The 19,744-nt window shown below is 45.3% G+C and overlaps 1 protein-coding gene across 1 annotated transcript in view; it reads right to left on the bottom strand.

The window, feature by feature from the left end:
* LOC121575721 (cadherin-like and PC-esterase domain-containing protein 1) overlaps nt 1-19,407 on the bottom strand; it is an 82,536-nt gene extending 63,129 nt beyond the window's left edge. The window contains exons 1-2 of the mRNA XM_041889016.2: nt 18,240-19,407; nt 634-811 (exon numbers count right to left, since the gene is read on the bottom strand). Coding sequence (XP_041744950.2) covers nt 634-811; nt 18,240-18,536 — 475 coding nt within the window. The 5' untranslated portion in view covers nt 18,537-19,407. The remainder of the gene's footprint in view (nt 1-633; nt 812-18,239) is intronic.
* Nucleotides 19,408-19,744: the final 337 nt, after the last annotated feature.

Here is a 19,744-nt window from a genome sequence, read left to right as displayed (position 1 = left end):
AGGCTCTATAGCTGTTAACCCTTTAACCCCTTCCCACCCACCTGCCTGGCCAGAGCAGCAGGCCTCTCTCACACACACCTCTTAACCCTGCTCTAATGCCTGTGTCTGCACGTCATCAGTGACCGGAATACGGCCATGTGTGTGCGTATGTGTGTGTGTGCGCGCAAGTCACTTGCCTGGGGACAAATAGCTAGTGAATGGATTGTTTGTGTATGTGTGCAGGTAAAGACTGTACCGTATAGTATACTTATGTTATTTATCTATTTATCTATCAGCTTCTACCTCTCTGGGACCCTTTCCAGCCATTCCTTGCCTCCTCCCTCTCCACGATCCCTCCCTCCCTCCCGCTCTGCTTCTCTCCACCCTTCCTGCCTTCCCCACTCCTTCCGTCTTAACTGTAGAACCTGCTCACCTCTCTTTATCTTACCCTAATCTCTCCATCCTCCATCTCTCTTTATCCTTCTCCCCCACTTTCCTCCCTCCCCTCCCTCCTTTCTTCCACCTTAACTCCCTGCACTCTCGCTCACTGCTGTCTTTTCTCAGTGCTAGCCGATGCTGTTGAAAAACCTTTCCCTTCACCCTCCATCTCTCTATCCTTCACTCCATCCCTTCCTCCTCCTCCCTCCATCTCACCGTTGTCGTGTCTCAGGGCGATGTTGGTCTCGGCGTATCGGGACAGGCTGACCTCGTAGCCTCGCTGCTCCAGGATCCGCTGGAACAGCTGGACCTCCGTATCCGCGGCTACGTGCTGACCCGTCAGCACCACAGCCCGCGTGACCCGCCTAGCCCGGTTCTGATTGGACCCCTTGACCTGAGGAAGAGGGGGGAAAGATGGATGTTCAATATCAACACATACAGAGGTCACTCCAACCACCAACAGCATTGCTGTATATTTATATCCAATACAAACAAAGACCATACAGAGAGTCCATGATGCCAAGAGTGATCATTTCCTGGCAGTTCATATGGAACTTTTTCTCATTTCAATCGTATTTGTATTACCGGCACTTAAACAATTGAAAAGGGCATCAAAACAGTGAACAGAACAGCCCTAGAATACTAGGGAGTAGAGCCTGAGCCAAACAAGCTCAAACCCTTAGCGAGCAAGCGAGAGAGAGAGAGAAACCAGTTGTGATAGGTTAGGCTGACAGAGACGCATGAAAGCTCTGTAGCTGCTCAGCTCGCTCTGTTTACACAACTCTAGCTGGATAAACTGGATAAGGATAGCAGCAGGATCAAACTGTCATGGCTGGGGCAGAGGTGAAGGTTGGGAGGGGAGGGGAGGGGAGATGGAGAGAGGAGAGAGGGAGAAAAAGTGCATCTCCATTTGGTAAGGAGAGGGAGGGCAGTTTTCACTATATAATTTATGAAGTAGAGGGACTTTTCTTTCAGAACTGTTCGCCCCTCCGTCTCTCTCTCTCTCTCTCTCTCTCATTCCTCTCCAGTCTCTCTATTGTCTCTCTTTCGTTCCTCTTGTTCTCCCGAGGCCTGTGGTGGCGTGGCCCGTAAACGTTTCCATCTGGGAGCTGCAGGCCACAGAGGGAACGTCACAAGACCCCCATAACTACAACCAGTCTCTCTCTCTCTCCCCTCCCATCCCCCTCCAACCAGCTCCACAGAATCCTTTCCTTCCCCAATACACACACACACCCACAGCCCCCTCTTCTCTCCACCCTCCAATACACAAGCTCCCCCCTCCATCCTCTCTTCCCCCAGATACTAATCTCAAACATGCAATTACTCCACAGTGCTCATCCTGCCTGCCAATCCGCTATGGCCCAGTTCAGACACAAACATGATTATTTCATTAGGAGATTGCCCAAATTGGGAGCCTTGGCCTCTTTCTTTTCCTTTTTAATTTTTCCTTTCTCTCCCTCGCTCCCTTTCTCCCTGAGTAATAACAAATACACTCCATCACCCCTTCCTCCTCCTCTCTTCTTCCTCCAGCAAGGAAGGAGAGAGTTTACAGTTGGCCCCATAACACAGAGTGAAATATTAGAATAAGATGACTTTAATAAGCAGGGAATCGAATCAAGGTGTTTATGCAACAGAGGCAATACTCTGAGCAGTGCACCTTCAATATAATCTGCAGCCGAGAGGGACACATATTAAACACACGCATAAACAGTTTATTTGGCAGAGTGAGGGAGAACCACTGCTGGGGAAATGATGTTTGTATTGATTATACTGTTTTGTTATACACAGCACACAGCCGCGAGCTCAGGTTTACCTAGGAAATTGCTTCCACTTTTTCATTTGATAACTGATTTGATGAGCAAAGAAGTTTGTATCAATACTGCATAATGCTTCTTTGCACGTACTGAAATAGTGTTGTGAATACAGCCGATTGATGTTGTATTAACAGTTTAGTTTAACAATGGTTAACAAACTATTTACTAATGGGTTATAATGAGTTTACAAGCAGCACTTAAAATTAAGAGTTCTCCATGTTTTCTAAAATGACCTAATCTGCCAGTGCTGACATCACCAAGGAGAAAAAAACCTGACCCCACCCCTCATCCCCATGACGACCCTGTGACAGACAGTTGAGCCCCTCTAGCTGTCAGAGGGGCAGTAGGATTGAGTGTACAGTAGCTGGTATGTGTTCTGCTGATATTGAATCCCAGTATCCCACATTGAGTCATATATTAATAGACCTGCTATCTTTAACAGTCCTGGCTGACTGGACCTGACCTATGATCCTTCCCAACAGGTCACGCTCTCTGGACCTGCCACCCCATGGCAACCCCCTGGCCTTAGCCGCAGGAAGTAGGGGTGCTGAGGGTGCTGTAGCACCCTCTGAAATATCGGAATAAAAAATGTTGGCCCCCGCTGCTATGCCCCTGGCAACCGCTCTGATGCTAGCAGACATATGGTTATGGTGAACATCTTCAACCTAAACCCTCGCTCCTGTCCAGATCATACACATTCATATCGTATGTGAACACGCTACCTAATCAATTGTGACACTAAACTTGACCACAAACCACAAGACTTCAACATCATCCACATCCTCCCCCAAATTGATTACTAAATACAGTTTATTGGCTTGAATATGATGTACAGCCAGGTTATGCCCCACATTCTCTGTCACCACTGCTGAAATATGAACGCAACATTAGAGTGATGTGATGTCACAGCAGTGTTTTTGGAAGGTCACATGTGAACTGGGTGGTGCTCTGCTCTGGGTTGGTTTCCAGACACAGTTCTCTGCAGTTTCTACAACACCGCATTTTCAAGCAAAACAAGACACAGATGTATCATTTTAACCCCAACCTTCCACTACAATAGTAACTACACTGACAATGTTAGTAAATTATGAGGAAAGACAGCTTTCAATAGACAGAGTACTACAATATTTATGAGTGACTCACATGAGCTCAGCAGCCCATACAAATCAAAATGTTTCCATACAACCTCCCGAGTGGCGCAGTGGTCTAAGGCTCTGCTGTAGCCGGCCGCAACCGGGAGACCAATGGGGCGGCGCACAATTGGCCCAGCGTCGTCCAGGGTAGGGGAGGGAATGGCCGGCAGGGAGGTAGCTCAGTTGGTAGAGCATGGCATTTGCAACGCCAGGGTTGTGGGTTCGATTCCCATGGGGGGCCAGTATGAAAAACAAAAATAAATAAATTAAAAAATTAAAACATTGAATAATGTATGCACTAACTGTAAGTCGCTCTGGATAAGAGTGTCTGCTAAATGACGTAAATGTAAATGTAAAAGTCAACCCACATAAATCTCCCCTGGGTTCACTTCACATTCCACATCCAGTGTGTCAGTCAGCCCTCTAAGGTGGGTCTGTTAACTGTGCGCTATAATGGCCATGTTTCCCTCCATCCATGGAGAGACGGAGGAATGCAGAGGGTTAATGGGCCTTGCACTTGTTTAGAAGGAAAATGAATGTGTGAAAGTTTAGCTGTCTGGGGAGAGGGAGGAGAGAGGGGGAGAGATGGGAAATTAGGGGACAGGAGGGCGAGCCAAAAGGAGAAAGGCCTGTTTGTATGAGACTGCAGGGGAGTTTGGAGAGGCAGAGGCTGGCTCTATAAGCCCTGATTCTGGCCCAGTCTCTGCGTTAGTATTCATCTGGGACTGGAGGGCCCGTTTGGTCATGCCCTACCATGCTGCATCTCTGCATGGTTACTGGTGAAGGATCTGCCAAGGAGACTTTTCTTCTGTTCTCTACTGCTCTCTTTTATTCTCAGTCATTCTCTCCCTGCCTCCATTTCTCATCCCTCACTCTCTTCTTCCTCCACTCCCTCTGACCCTCTATCAAAATATCCATCTGAGCCCTTCATCGCCCCGTCTTTCTGGCTCTCTTTCCCACTCTCTCCTTCCATCCCTAACCTTCTCGCTCAGTGACAGGATGTGGCTTAGTCTTACCACTGGCTCCATGGGTAGAGTTCAGTATGTCTGAGAGGCCCAGCGTTATAAATACTCCCAGCTCAGCCATGCACACAGAGACAGACAGAGAAACAGACTAACAAACACAACATATGTAGTTATTTTTAAATATAACAGAAAGCTACATGCATAATGAATCAATGTACCCATTTGAAATATGTATCCAGAGGCAACTTGAGCATACTTCCTTATAACCACATAACCTTACAAACAATACCTCCTATGCTATACTCACAGTTGAAATACCTACCCGACAAGGCATTAACCCATATCAAATATAAACATAGACCTACATATTAGCCGGCTACTAAACATCCACTCCATAGAGTAGTGAAACATGCAGGGATCAGACATTTACAATACAGACCACGGACAAGAACTATGGGTACACATTGGGAACATACTGTACATGCTCTTAAAACTGCCCTCCCATACTGTAAAGTAACACACACATCAGTCAGGCGGGGCGAGCTGCCATCTGTCCGGGGGCTCTGTCTAAAATAATCTCCAGACTTCCAGCATTTGTCTCCATCCTTCCTCAGTACAGTAATATGGTGCAGGTGATTCCATCCTTCCTCAGTACAGTAATATGGTGCAGGTGATTCCATCCTTCCCCAGTACAGTAATATGGTGCAGGTGATTCCATCCTTCCTCAGTACAGTAATATGGTGCAGGTGATTCCATCCTTCCTCAGTACAGTAATATGGTGCAGGTGATTCCATCCTTCCTCAGTACAGTAATATGGTGCAGGTGATTCCGTCCTTCCTCAGTACAGTAATATAGTGCAGGTGTCTCCTAGCCTTCTATCAGTATCATCAACTGAAGAGTTCCCTTCATATGCTACCACTTCTATTGCTGCTAGCAGTCCATTCAATTGAGATTAGTGATCATTTAGAAAAGGTACCGGGCCTCCCGAGTGGCACAGTGGTTTAAGGCACTGCATCGCATTGTTGCGGAGTCACAACTGGCCGTGACCGGGAGTCCCATAGGGTGGCGCACAATTGGCCCAGCGTCGTCCAGATTAGCGGAGGGTTTGGCCGAGGGGGCTTTACATGGCTCATCATGCTCTAGCGACTCCTTGTGGCGGGCCGGGCGCCTGCAGGCTGACTTCAGACATCAGATGAACGGTGTTTCCTCCGACACATTGGTGCGGCTGGCTTCCGGGTTAAGCGGGCGGGTGTTAAGAAGCGCGGTTTGGCGGGTCATGCTTTGGAGGACGAATGACTTGACTTTCGCCTCTCCCGAGCCCGTTGGGGAGTTGCAGCGATGAGACAAGATCGTCATATCACGAACTTGGGGAGAAAAAGGGGGGTAAAATTACGAAACAAAAAATAAGAAAAGGTACCAAGTAGAGGACTAACAGTATTGGGACCCAGCATTTAGAGTACACCAGTGGATGCTCATCAGAGGAGGAAGGGGAGGACCATCCTCCTCAGTGAATTTCATAAAGATATAATTGTAAAACATAAAAAAAGTTATGCTTTTTAGATAAAACTATAATAAATATAATCACGTGTCACCAAATAATTTATTAAAACACACTATTTTGCAATGAAGGTCTAGAGTAGCCTCAACAGCACTCTGTAGGGTAGCACCATGGTGTAGCCAGAGGACAGCTAGCTTCTGTGCTCCTCTGGGTACATTGACTTCAATACAAAACCTAGGAGGCTCATGGTTCTCACCCCCTTCCATTGACTTACAAAGTAATTATGACAACTTCCGGAGGATGTCCTACATCCTATCAAAGCTCTTGCAGCATGAATTGACATGTTGTCCACCCAATCAAAGGATCAGAGAATGAATATAGTACTGAAAGCATAAGCTACAGCTAGCTAGCACTGCAGTGCATAAAATGTGGTGAGTAGTTGACTCAAAGAGAGAGAAAGACAATAGTTGAACAGTTTGTAACAAATTAATTTATTCTAAAATGAAGGAGAAGCAAGAGAGAAATAGAGAGAGATTGTCATTTTTCAGTTTCCCTTACTTACCTAGCAAATGCAGCTAGTTAGTTTAGCCTACTCAAACACCCTGCTCAAACAGAGGGATGCTATGTTAGCTTGCTGGCTATGACTATCCAACACACTTCCAAGTCAAGGTAAGCTTTTGGTTTTACTAATTTATTGCCACCAGGGCCTGCTGGTGTAAGTGCTAAACTGCTTACTGACTGTACACTGTAACAGTCCTGCATGATTGTAGTGGGTTTACTAACGCGTTAGTTCTATTAGCTATGTTGACTATGATGTTACTTTAGCTAATATGGTGAAAAACAATGTAGGCTGTGTGTAGCGGTTAATTGTATTTGTACAAGGCAGCAGCTACTCTTCCTGGGGTCTAGCAAAATTAAGGCAGTTATACCATTTTAAAAACATTACAATACATTCACAACAGATTTCACAACACATCAAGTGTGTGCCCTCAGGCCACTACTCTACTACCACATATCTACAACACAAAATCCATGTGTACGTGTGTGTATAGTGCGTATGTTATCATGTGTGTGTATGCATGTGTCTCTTCACAGTCCCCGCTGTTCCATAAGATGTATTTTTATCTGTTTTTTTAATCTAATTTTCCCACTTGCATGAGTTACTTGATGTGGAATAGAGTTCCATGTAGTCATGGCTCTATGTAGAACTGTGTGCCTCCCATAGTCTGTTCTGGACATGGGGATTGTGAAGAGACCTCTGGTGGCATGTCTTGTGGGGTATGCATGGGTGTCCGAACTGTGTGCCAGTAGTTCAAACAGACAGCTTGGTGCATTCAACATGTCAATACCACTCACAAATACAAGTAGTGATGAAGTCAATCTCTCCTCCACTTTGAGCCAGGAGAGATTGACATGCATATTATTAATGTTAGCTCTCTGTGTACATCCAAGGGCCAGCCGTGCTGCCCTGTTCTGAGCCAATTGCAATTTTCCTAAGTCCCTCTTTGTGCCACTTGACCATACGACTGAACAGTAGTCCAGGTGCGACAAAACTAGGGCCTGTAGGACCTGCCTTGTTGATAGTGCAAAGAAGCGCTTTATTATGGACAGACTTCTCATTTTCGCTACTGTTGTATCAATTTGTTTTGACCATGACAGTTTACAATCCAGGGTTACTCCAAGCAGTTTAGTCACCTCAACTTGCTCAATTTCCACATTATTCATTACAAGATTTAGTTGAGGTTCAGTGTTTAGTGACTAATTTGTCCCAAATACAATCGTTTTAGTTTTTGAAATATTTAGGACGAATGTATTCCTTGCCACCCATTCTGAAACTAACTGCAGCTCTTTGTTAAGTTTTGCAGTCATTTCAGTTGCTGTAGTAGCTGACGTGTATAGTGTTGAGTCATCTGCATACATAGACACACTGGCTTTACTCAAAGCCAGTGGCATGTCGTTAGTAAAGATTGAAAAAAGTAAGGGGCCTAGACAGCTGCCCTGGGGAATTCCTAATTCTTCCAGGATTATGTTGGAGAGGCTTCCATTAAAGAACACCCTCTGTGTTCATTAGACAGGTAACTCTTCATCTACAATATAGCAGGGGGTGTAAAGCCATAACGCATACATTTTTCAGTAGCAGACTATGATCGATAATGTCAAAAGCCGCACTGAAGTCTAACAAAACAGCCCCGACAAACGTTTTATCATCAATTTCTCTCAGCCAATCATCAGTCATTTGTGCTGCGCTATTCCTAGGTCACGGAATGACTTTTGCTTCTCTCCAGGCCTGAGGGCACACACTTTCTAGTAGGCTTAAATTGAAGATATGGCAAATAGGAGTCGTCTGCTATTATCCTCAGTAATTTTCCATCTAAGTTGTCAGACCCCGGTGGCTTGTCATTGTTGATAGACAACACTACTTTTTTTCACCTCTTCCACACTCACTTTACGGAGCTCAAAATTACAATGCTTGTCTTTCATAATTTGGTCAGATATACTTGGATGTGTAGTGTCAGTGTTTGTTGCTGGCATGTCATGCCTAAGTTTGCTAATCTTGTCAATTAAAAAATAATTAATTAAAGTAGTTGGCAATATCAGTGGGTTTTGTGATGAATGAGCCATCTGGTTCAATGAATGATGGTGCTGAGTTTGCCTTTTTGCCCCAAAATTTCATTTAAGGTGCTCCAAAGTTTTTACTATAATTCTTTGTCATTTATCTTTGTTTCATAGCATTAGTAAAGATGTGATCAATACATGTTGATGATTTCATTCATGTGCTGTTTGTAACTACCCTGGTAGGTTGACTGATAACCTGAACCAGGATGCAGGCAATAGTTGCAGTTTGAAGCTTTCTCTTGAGTGGGCAGCCTGATTAAAGCCAGTCAATATTTAAATCACCCAGTAAATATACCTCTCTGTTGATATCACATACATTATCAAGCATTTCACATGTTATCCAGATACTGACTGTTAGCACTTTGTGGTCTATAGCAGCTTTCCACCAGAATGGGCTTTAGCTGAGGCAGATTAATCTGAAGCCATATTACTTAAACAGTATTTAACATGAGATCCTCTCTAAGCTTTACAGGAATGTAGTTCTGAATATAAACGGCAACACCTCCACCTTTGGTATTTCAGTATTTTCTGTAGATGTTATAACCATGTATTGCTATCACTGTATCAAAGGTATTATCTAAGTGAGTTTCAAAGATTGTCAGAATACGAATGTCATTTGTACTAGCAAATTATTGATTTCATGAACCTTGTTTCTTAAGCTACATAACTTATGTTAAAGTGGCTATTGTGACGACCCTCCCACTCTGTCTGCCGTATTCTCTCTTTGCTCTTGTTTCCTTATTAGGATGCTGGTGGGCGGAGTTGGGAGGGTCGTCAGCTACATGGGAAACACCTGGGCCGGGTGTGTCCCAGCATAAATGGACCTCTTCCACATTCATTGGGGAGACTCTCTCCAGGCAGATATTTTGACTTTGGTTGTGATATTTTTGTGGCCTTTTTGGTTATTTTGACTTTGGTTGTGATATTTTTGTGGCCTTTTTGGCCTCTCTCTCTCTCTGGTCCCTGCCCAGCCTGGAAACTCTTGCTCTACTCGCTGTTGGGACATCGGTCTGAGGAGGTGAGTACAATCGGCTGTGTACCTCAGTGGGAGATTGGGTAGGGTAGTGACATTTGCTACCCGGAGCTATAGCTTGTTCCCCTGATAGGCTTAGTGACTTGTTTTGTTTTGGGATATGTTGGGCATGGTTAAATGTTTGTTATTTTTGTGTGGTGTCAGTGGACTGAGCAGTTGTCTCGGGGGCACATCCGTGGCTTGGGGAAATCTACCAGCGTGCTGGGGGGTTTAATTCCTTGCCAGCGGGCTACAGTGCGTAATTACCCACCGCGAATCTGCACGAAGACTAGGGTTGAGTTATTGTAGGTTTTGGGGAAGCTCCATATCCCAGCTCTCTTCTGTGGTGCTCGGTGTGATTGTCATTTCTCTTGTGTCTGGTGTGCTCAGCAGAGGGTTGAGCAAGATTATTATGATCTATATATATATTTTTTTTCCTGATTATGGCGTCTAATGTAGATGAGTTCATTCGCTTTCCATCAGAAGAACTGTTAGAATTATGTACTAAAGAACAGCTGTTGAAGGTTGCTGAACACTACAAGGTTGAAATTAGTGATAAACGCCTAAAATTCTATTAGGTTAATATTGAAGGCCAATTTGATGGAGAGTGGTATTCTGGATGTTACCACTGGGGCAGCCTCTGCTGAGGACACGTTGTCTCCCCGATATGTTACAATGACCGCTCCATCGGTTAGTCATAGTAGTCTTATTTTTGAACAGCAGAAAGAACTGCTTCTGTTACAGCTAGAGCATGGACAAAGAGCTAAAATGGAGTATGAACAAGCTAAAATGGAGCATGATCGTGTAAAATATGAAAGGGAATTGGAATTTAAACAGGATATAGAGCGTGCTAAAATCAAGCTGCAACAAGAGCGACTAGAGTTGGTTAGGGAAGGAAAGCTCTCAGGGGAGAGTTTGCTCTGGGAAGGTGACCCAGAGTTACCTAGGGGGTCGTTCCTCTTTTGGTCGTAATCCAGACACATTTGATATTGTTGGGAATTTACGGTTGTTGCCCCAGTTTAATGAAAAGGACCCGGAGACATTCTTTTTCGTTGTTTGAGCGTGTTGCTGACGCTAGGAGTTGGCCTGATTCTGATCGCACTTTGATGTTGCAGTGTGTGCTGACTGGTAAAGCGCAAGAAGCATATTCAGCTCTTAGTGTAGCAGACAGTGTTAGTTATGAGAAGGTTAAAACGGCTGTGTTACAGAGTTATGAATTGGTCCCTGAGGCTTACCGCCAACGATTTAGAACTTTAAAAAGGGATGATCAGCAGACTCATGTTGAGTTTGCGCGAATATTATCTTCACAGTTCAATCGCTGGTGTTCTGCCTCTGCAGTTATGACTTTCCAAGGGCTGTGTGATCTGATTATGTTAGAACAATTTAAGGACACAATCCCTGATCGTATAGCGACATGACATTAACGAACGAAAAATAAAGACTGTTGCTGAAGCTGCGGTTTTGGCAGATGAATATGTGTTGACTCTCAAAAATGTTTTTGCAGAACCCCGTATTCGGAGTGAGTGGGGGCGTTCGCAGAGATTTGGGCCTCGCTCGCCGAGATACTTCGGTTCCCGGGCAGAGTTTCATTCAACTAGGGTTGAGCATGATACCCGTGGTAAAACTGACGTTGGTCAAGAGTGTCACTACTGTCAAGAATTAGGTCATTGGAAAAATGAATGTCCGATTCTTAGGTCTAGGGGTAACTTCAGTACAGGTGCTTATGGTAAATCGAGGCCTGCAGCGTTAGCCGCGCCTGTTCCACATCAGTTCACTCCTGACGCATTGTCTCATGCCCAGAGCCAGGTGAAGGGTTATATTGATCCCGACTATTTACCTTTCGTTACGGAGGGTTTTGTGTCTATGGTAGGAAGTAAGAACCTAGTGCCAGTAAAGATCCTAAGAGACACAGGTGCTTCTGAATCATTTGTGTTGGAATCTGTGTTACCCTTCTCTGCGGAGACTGATTCGGGGAATAGTGTTCTAATTAGGGGAATAGGGTTGAACACTCTGTCAGTTCCATTGCATAAACTGATGTTGGATTGTGGACTGGTGAAAGGTGAGGTTGTTGTGGGGGTGCGTCCTTCATTGCCTATTGAGGGTATTGACGTGATCCTTGGAAATAACTTGGCTGGGGAGCGTGTGTGGCCTATCGTGTCTCCATCTTTAGTGGTTTCCGCTAAGCCGTCAATTGTAGGGATTTCTGATGAGAGTGCGCAGAATTTCCCAGAGGTGTTTTCTGCGTGTGCAGTGACGCGTTCTATGATCCATGACGACCTGGTCACGGAGCTGGCTAACGAGAATACCATAAAGAAGTCTGTTACTGTTTTCCCTGTTATCCCGTTATCTGTATCCCGCTCCGATTTAATCGAGGCGCAACGGACTGACCCTACATTAGAAGAGTTGCGGGACCAAATTGTGCCTGTGGAACAGTTGGGAGATGTCGCACAGGGCTATTTTCTCCAAGAGGAGGTCCTGATGAGAAAGTGGATGTCTCATGGTAGTTGTTTTCTGGGGGAGGCGATTAGTCAGGTTGTGGTACCAGTTAAGCTTCGTGAGTTGGTGCTGACAACTTCTCACAACGACGTTGCTGGACATATGGGTGTGAGAAAAACCTACAATCGCATATTACGACATTTTTTTTGGCCAAGATTAAAGAGGGATGTTTCTGATTTCATCAAAACTTGTCACACCTGTCAATTAACTGGGAAACCTAATCAAGCTATTAAGCCGGTACCACTGTTCCCTATTCCTGTACTCAGTAAACCTTTTGAGTATCTGATTATTGACTGTGTTGGTCCTCTGCCTCGTTCCAGAAAGGGTAGTAATTATTTGTTGACTGTGATGTGTCAGACCACTAGGTTTCCTGCTGCCTATCCTCTCCGGTCTATCACGACTAAGTCTGTGTTAAAAGCTTTGACTCAGTTTTTCTCACTGTTTGGAATCCCTAAGGTCATTCAAAGTGATCAAGGATCTAATTTCACCTCTAATCTCTTTGGACAGGTTCTCCAACAACTCCATATTAAACACAACTTGTCTAGTGCTTATCATGCCCAAAGTCAAGGAGCACTGGAACGTTTCCATCAAACGCTTAAGTCTTTGTTGAGAGCTTATTGTACTGAGATGGATAATGATTGGGAGGAGGGGTTGCCTTGGTTACTGTTAGCTGCTAGGGAGGTTTCACAGGAGAGTACAGGTTTTAGCCCAAATGACCTAGTGTTTGGACATAGGGTGCGTGGGCTTTTATCTGTTCTCCAGGATGACTGGAAGTCTCCCGAGCCTCCTCAGTCCCTGTTATCATATGTGTGTGATTTTCGGCGACGCTTGTATGCCGCTGGTGAAATGGCTAAAGAGAAGCTATCATCTTCACAGGACAGGATGAAGAGCATATATGATCGGCGAGCTGAGCCTCGTCACTTTAGTCCAGGTGATCAGGTTCTGGCTCTGCTGCCAATTGTTGGTTCTCCTTTTCAAGCCAAGTTTCAAGGTCCATATACAGTGGTGCGCCAGTACACTGAGCAAAATTATCTAGTTGCCACTCCAGAACGGAGGAAAGCACACCAACTGTGCCATATAAATTTGTTAAAACCCTATTATGCACGTTCCTCTGAGACTGAACAGGGGGAGTCTACAGAGGACGGTAAGGCTGTTCTTTTGGCTGATACTGTTTATTCCCTGGAGTCTGGTCATGCTAGGTCTGTGCAGGAGCAGGAAGATGTTTCTGGTCCCGACGATTGCATACTGCAGGGTAGATTGAAGAATTCAGAGACACTGGAGATTTTAGATAGCCTTCTTACTCATCTACCTGTTGATGGGCGGAAAGAGATGGTTGGTCTGATTCGGAGATTTCCAGGGTTGTTTTCTGATACACCAACACGTACAAACTTAATAGAACATGATATTGACATTGGAGATGCTGACCCCATTCGTCAACGGTTCTATAGAGTTTCTTCAGAGAAACTGCGTTGTCTGGATGCTGAGGTCAGGTACATGCTGGAGAGTAAATTAGCAGAGCCTTCTTTCTCCAGTTGGGCTTCTCCCTGTATCTTGGTCAGTAAATCGGATGGAACAAACAGATTTTGTACGGACTACCGTAAGGTAAACGATGTCACTAAGCCGGATTCATTTCCTCTTCCTCGGATGGAGGACTGCGTTGATCAAGTCGGCGCAGCTAAGTTTGTGAGCAAATTTGACCTGTTAAAGGGCTATTGGCAGGTGCCACTGACGAGTAGGGCACGTGAAATCTCTGCCTTTATTACACCTTTTGGTCTGTACTCGTATTCGGTTATGAGTTTCGGGCTGCGTAATGCGCCTGCAACTTTTCAGCGACTTATGAACAGGGTTGTCTCTGGTCTGGCCGGGTGCGCTGTTTATCTGGACGATGTAGTGATATATGCAGATACTTGGGAGGAACATATGTCCCGTATTCAAGCCTTGTTCGAACGTCTGGCTGCGGGTCGTCTCACGATAAATTTGGCTAAATGTGAGTTTGCTCAGGCGACTGTTACATACCTTGGAAAGGTGGTTGGGCAGGGTGAAGTGCGTCCTGTTCGGGCTAAAGTGGTAGCTATTGATGCTTTTCCACTACCAACTACTAAAAAGGAACTGATGCGTTTCTTGGGAATGATTGGGTATTATCGTGGTTTTTGTAGGAACTTCTCTACTGTGGTCGCTCCCTTGACAGATTTGCTGAAAGCTAAGGCTGTGTACGTATGGTCTTCTCATTGTCAACAGGCTTTCGAAGATGCAAAGAGGTTGCTTACTTCAACTCCGGTACTGGCTGCTCCTCGTGTGGATTTGTCATTTACCTTGTAGGTGGATGCTAGTCATGTGGGGGCGGGTGCAGTGTTACTGCAAGCAGATGTGGCTGGGGTTCAGAGGCCTGTTAGTTTCTTTTCCAAAAAGTTTAACCATTATCAGTTGAACTATTCGGTCATTGAAAAAGAAGCTTTAGCACTTATATGGGCGCTACAACACTTTGAAGTGTATGTTGGGTCGGGTGTAGTACCTATTGTGGTCTACACCGACCATAACCCTCTCACATTTTTGAGGTCCATGAGGTGTCCTAATCAGAGGATAATGAGATGGTGTTTATTTTTACAATCCTTCCATCTAGATGTGCGGCACATCCGGGGGACTGATAACGTGATTGCTGATGCGCTCTCTCGTGCGCCCTGTTCATGAATATTGATGTGACCGACCAGTGTTTGATTAAGTCATGTTCTATCTTTCCTGTTTGTCCCCTCCTAGGCTTGTGTTTTTCTTTCCTCTTAAAGGTTGCTTCCTGTGTAAAGGTTGCTGAGGTCTGGAGAGGAGGATGATGGGTGGGGCAAGTGGAGGGGTGAACATGTACAAATTGTCGGTTTGGGACGCAGGGGGCTGGTACGTTGGTCCGGGGGTCCTTGTTGGTCCCCGGTCTTATGGGGGGTGTGACGACCCTCCCACTCTGTCTGCCGTATTCTCTCTTTGCTCTTGTTTCCTTATTAGGATGCCGGTGGGCGGAGTTGGGAGGGTCGTCAGCTACATGGGAAACACCTGGGCCGGGTGTGTCCCAGCATAAATGGACCTCTTCCACATTCATTGGGGAGACTCTCTCCAGGCAGATATTTTGACTTTGGTTGTGATATTTTTGTGGCCTTTTTGGTTGTTTGCTTTGGCACCTCTCAACACTTTTTCATATTACATTTATGCAAGCACACACTCACTTACACTACTGATTACTGATTACACACCCCATCGTTATTTGATTTAGTTTACTTTAGCTAATAAATATATATTTTGGGTATTCCTTGTCTCCACGTGTCTCCCTTTTGTTACGAACTTGAGCCGGTTCGTGACACTATTTTATGATATGGTTTGGCTTGGAAAGGTTTTTTTGCCTGGTCACATACAGCTGATGTGTTGTGCATTGAAGTCCACAAGCAAAGGGACAAGGTGAGAGGAGGAGAGTGCATAGAGTAGAGTAAGGAATACAACGTGGCTGCTATGAAAGTGAACTGTGTTTATGCGTGATCAGGGGTGTATTCATTCCGCCAATTCTGTTAAAATGTTTCTTAAACGGAAGCAAATGAAACAAAACGGGGATAAACATACCTGAATTTGTCCAATAGAAACTTGTTTGCAACTGTTGGACTAATGATTACATCCTATATCAGCTAAATGCAGGCAAGAGTGTGCAAGGCGCTATTGAATGTGTCACTGTCTGGCCATGTGTCACCTCAAAATGTTCTCTCGACCTGTGTGCACCTACTTTGTAAACGTTCATTCATAGGCTAGGTTGTAGCAACCTCATGATGGGTATAGGGAAAATGTTAGTATCATGTAGTAGCCTAAACCCATTGCTGTTACATTGAACTGGGTGAATGGAATATGAATGACAGTCATCCAATATGCTGTAATAGAAATAAGGCCATGCTCATGAAAATACAAAATTGTACTCCCTTATCTTAAACGGCACTGACTGCCACTGGAGTACACACATGGGCAGACATCCATCCCAGGACCCTAACTGACTCCCTGACCCTACTATCCCTGCACTGTAACTGACTCCCTGACCCTATCCGAGACCTTCTCAGAGCTTAGAAAGTCTAGTTAGTGCTAGTGGTCAAATGCTGGAACTGCCTCCCATACACACGTTCAGCCAATTAGTGTCCATCAAACACGCTCCACACACATGCAGCGAGTTTGAATGCCGCTCTGATGGAGTACCTGTGCTATTGAATCACAGCATGTACATGTGTGCATGTGTGTGAGAGAGACTGTGTTCCATGGCTTTCTGATCCCTGGTCCAGCCTCCTGCCCTGGGACTGAATGGGGCTGTCAGGGTCTGGAAGAGACTCAAAGGGAATAAAGAGCTGGAGGATCACATTACGTAACTCTGATCTAATACTTCCTACTGACCTACTGCTGGAGCACTCGCCCCGCATGCACCCTGGGAAAGCCATCCACAGGTGCTAACTGCATACACACGCACATAGACACACACTCCCACACACCCATTGCAAACCTATAACACACACACACCCTTGCCAAAATGCCCCATCCCTAACAACTCTCCAGAAATTCCAATCACCATCCCGCCCCAGACAGATACAAATACTGAACACCCATACACACAGTGTGAAGCTAGTCATTATGACATGCCACAGAGGGTAACAGTCATAAATACTACAGTGGCAGGGCTTTTGTAACGATGGCTCTAGACATGCCAACAAGCAAACCCACCCAATCACACTCAATGTCAACTATGACAGACTCCTTCGAGGATCATGAGAGGAGAGAAATAAGAGCAATGTAATGGCTCAGACTTCAACCTTCTGATTCACAATAAGTCCAACCACATAGTCAACAATGCCAACAGACTGCCTCTCCCTCTCTGTCTCCCTCTAGATCTCTCTCAACACTATCCCACCTTCTCCCCCCCCTCCCCTCCCCTCTCCTTGTTTATTTATTCTCTCCCTTCCTCTCCATGGGGCCAAGACAACCTGAGAGAAGGAAAAGTATGGCCTAATAAAAACAACTGTTCCAGGAACACATTCCAAATTTAACCCATAATGGTAAAGGTTAGAAGTGGGTAAGTATAGCTGATCTAGAATCAGTTGTTAGCGGTAGATGGTAACCAGAGAGCTGTGTAGTGACCTGAGGTACTAGCAGTTTATCTGTGATCTATGGCAGTGGTCACTCTTGTCAGAATACAACACACAGTTCCTGAAAGACTGAAAGGCAAACACAGTAACAGTGGGATTACCAGACAATACTCTCACAATTACAGAGCAGTCTGTCATGCTATTGTGTTACCCACATGCACGTATGACACACATACGCGCGCGGCATATGCACAAACGCACACTGTTAGTCTCTTTGTCACACACACACTCTAGCTAGCCCATACAAGCAAGCCCATACTAGCAAGGCTATAATGGTCAAGGCATATGCCACATTTGAGAGGCAGCTGGGTAATAAATACATTTACATCGGTTCGGTTTACCTCAGATTATGTCAGCTGTCATTTTATGGACGCATGAGAGCGGTCAAAGGATGGCTTATCCGATTTGATTAATGGCATAACTTTTAGACTATATCCGAGAACACTTTCGGACAGGGAATCACTTAAAATAACCGGGAAATTGATATGCAACCTTGTTTTGAAAAGGTCCATACAGGTGTCAATCATCTGTGTGGAGAGAAGAGCGCGATTTAACTAAATCCGTACCCGGGTACATCTAGAGCACATGTCAGCTGACCAATAAGCGTTGAGCCTCGAGCGCCTAGCTCGCTCATCTAAATACCGCATCACTAACAGCCATAGAAAAAAACGGTTCACTATTCTTAAACAGTTTCCGCTACTTGGGAACAACATTAAAATAGGTTCAACCAGTTAGTTATATAGGCTATGCCAAGGAGTCAGCATCCACGAATGTTGTTGTGAGGCTTGAAGCTAACTCAGGTAGTTGTTGCTCATTAAAGTTCATGAAACTCAGACAGTGTTTTGAGCCCAAAGACAAAACACAGGCTGCATAGAGAGCCATGCAACCATTGCATGCAACTAACACAGCACTGTATAAAGAAAGCCTATACCCATATGTGTTGATGATGAAATGGGCTTATAGTCATTGTGAGATGGACTTGGATAAAAGCTTTTCCCATTGTGGGATGGAGCAAAGCTTATCCTTGAATCGCCAATATTCAAAGTTCACCAAAAGTGCATGTATGCTACCTAAAGCACAGGACAAAAATGAGACAATAGACAGCATTTAAGTGCACTTCTATCATTAGCCCACTTACATATATTTCCCTCTCCAAAGCCTCCAGGGTAGAAATAAGCCTGGCAGGGTCCTGCAGAAGTTCATCAAATACCCCCAACGCTCCAGTCATCTTTGACTTGTTGCGTTCATCAGCCGCAGGTGGGCCGCCTTTGAACCGACTCCGTGCCACCATCAGGGTCTGGTAGAAAAGACACACCGCGACCCCTAGGAGCAATAACGGTCCGGAGCAATACCTGCGTCGGAGCGTCCAGAGCCGCCGAAGGAACATTCCAGCTTCACTCCCAACTTTGCTGGCAGAAGAATAAAGGAATACCATGAGGGAAGATGTTTAGCCTACTTCTTCTCCGCGTCCCACTCAGACCTCACACAACTCTGGCCGCTCTCCCGGCGGTTAGAAGGAACACAGAGCAGCTGAGCTATCTGCAGAAACACGCACTTCAGGAATACACCGCGACCTGAAACATTGTTGCCGCATTTTATCTTTCAAATATGTCCTGGTTGGTATTTCAGAGGGGGTACACGGTGTCCAAGAGCCGTCGCTATGGCACACTTGTGTTGATTTGTGAGCTGGCACAAACAAACAAAACCTTTTCCCAAACGTTGTTATTCCGTTATTCGTGATAATGAAGTTAAATCAAAGTGAGCCACAGTCCAACTTTCACATCCTGGAACACTATGGAGCTCCGGGGGAGCAGGGAAAAGTTTTCCCTCTCTCTTTCTTTGGGGAAGAGTGCCCCTCAGATGATTAAAAACAATATCGAATAGCGGAACCTCATGACAGTGACTAGATCAGACTCTGCTACTGCGCGCTGTCAGAAAACTGCCATTCCCATCCACAACCAAAGGCAGGACGCATGAAAACATCCCTTCAGACACAGATAGAGCCAAACTGAAGTTAGAAAAATGAAGAACTTCACCAAGACTTCACTCCCTGAACTAGGCTACAGACTACAAAGAGGGTTCCACTATATCCGAGCGCTGGCTGCGCGCAGGGGGGCGACTTCACCTGGTTTGGGTTAGGCTACTCTGAGAAAAAAGTAAACAGTCGCCTAACTTCCTTTCGGTGCGGACGGCTGGATTACAGTCTCACACACAGGGCTACTGGTTCCCAAAATTAAAACTCCCCCGGGTAAAGGAAAAAATAAGTGGAGTTTATACCATAGATACTTTTCAACTGGATAGTTTAGGAGCATTCTCGTAAAGTAACTGCTTTGAAATTCCACGAGGTACACGGAGCGACCTAAATGCGCACACATGCCTCCTCGGTCGGGGGTCGAGGTATGCTACCCCTCATTGTGGTAAAACACAGGGCTCACTCTTTGCTATTTGTGGCACACAACAGTCCTCCCTTGGCTCATTATTTAGAGAATGGAGTTGGAGCCCTGCTTTGTTTCAGTGAGAGCGGCTATTGAACATGTGCCATTTTGGAGCAATGGACAAAAACGTTCTCCTTTTTTGGTTAAGTTGTCATTTCTCCCAAAACACCCCAGGTTCCTTCTAAAAAATATAGGTATTATGGCAGTT

The sequence above is a fragment of the Coregonus clupeaformis genome, unplaced genomic scaffold (genome assembly GCF_020615455.1).
Source record: "Coregonus clupeaformis isolate EN_2021a unplaced genomic scaffold, ASM2061545v1 scaf0009, whole genome shotgun sequence".
Classification (NCBI taxonomy): Eukaryota; Metazoa; Chordata; class Actinopteri; order Salmoniformes; family Salmonidae; genus Coregonus; species Coregonus clupeaformis.
This window is presented reverse-complemented; position numbering and strand designations above follow the sequence as displayed.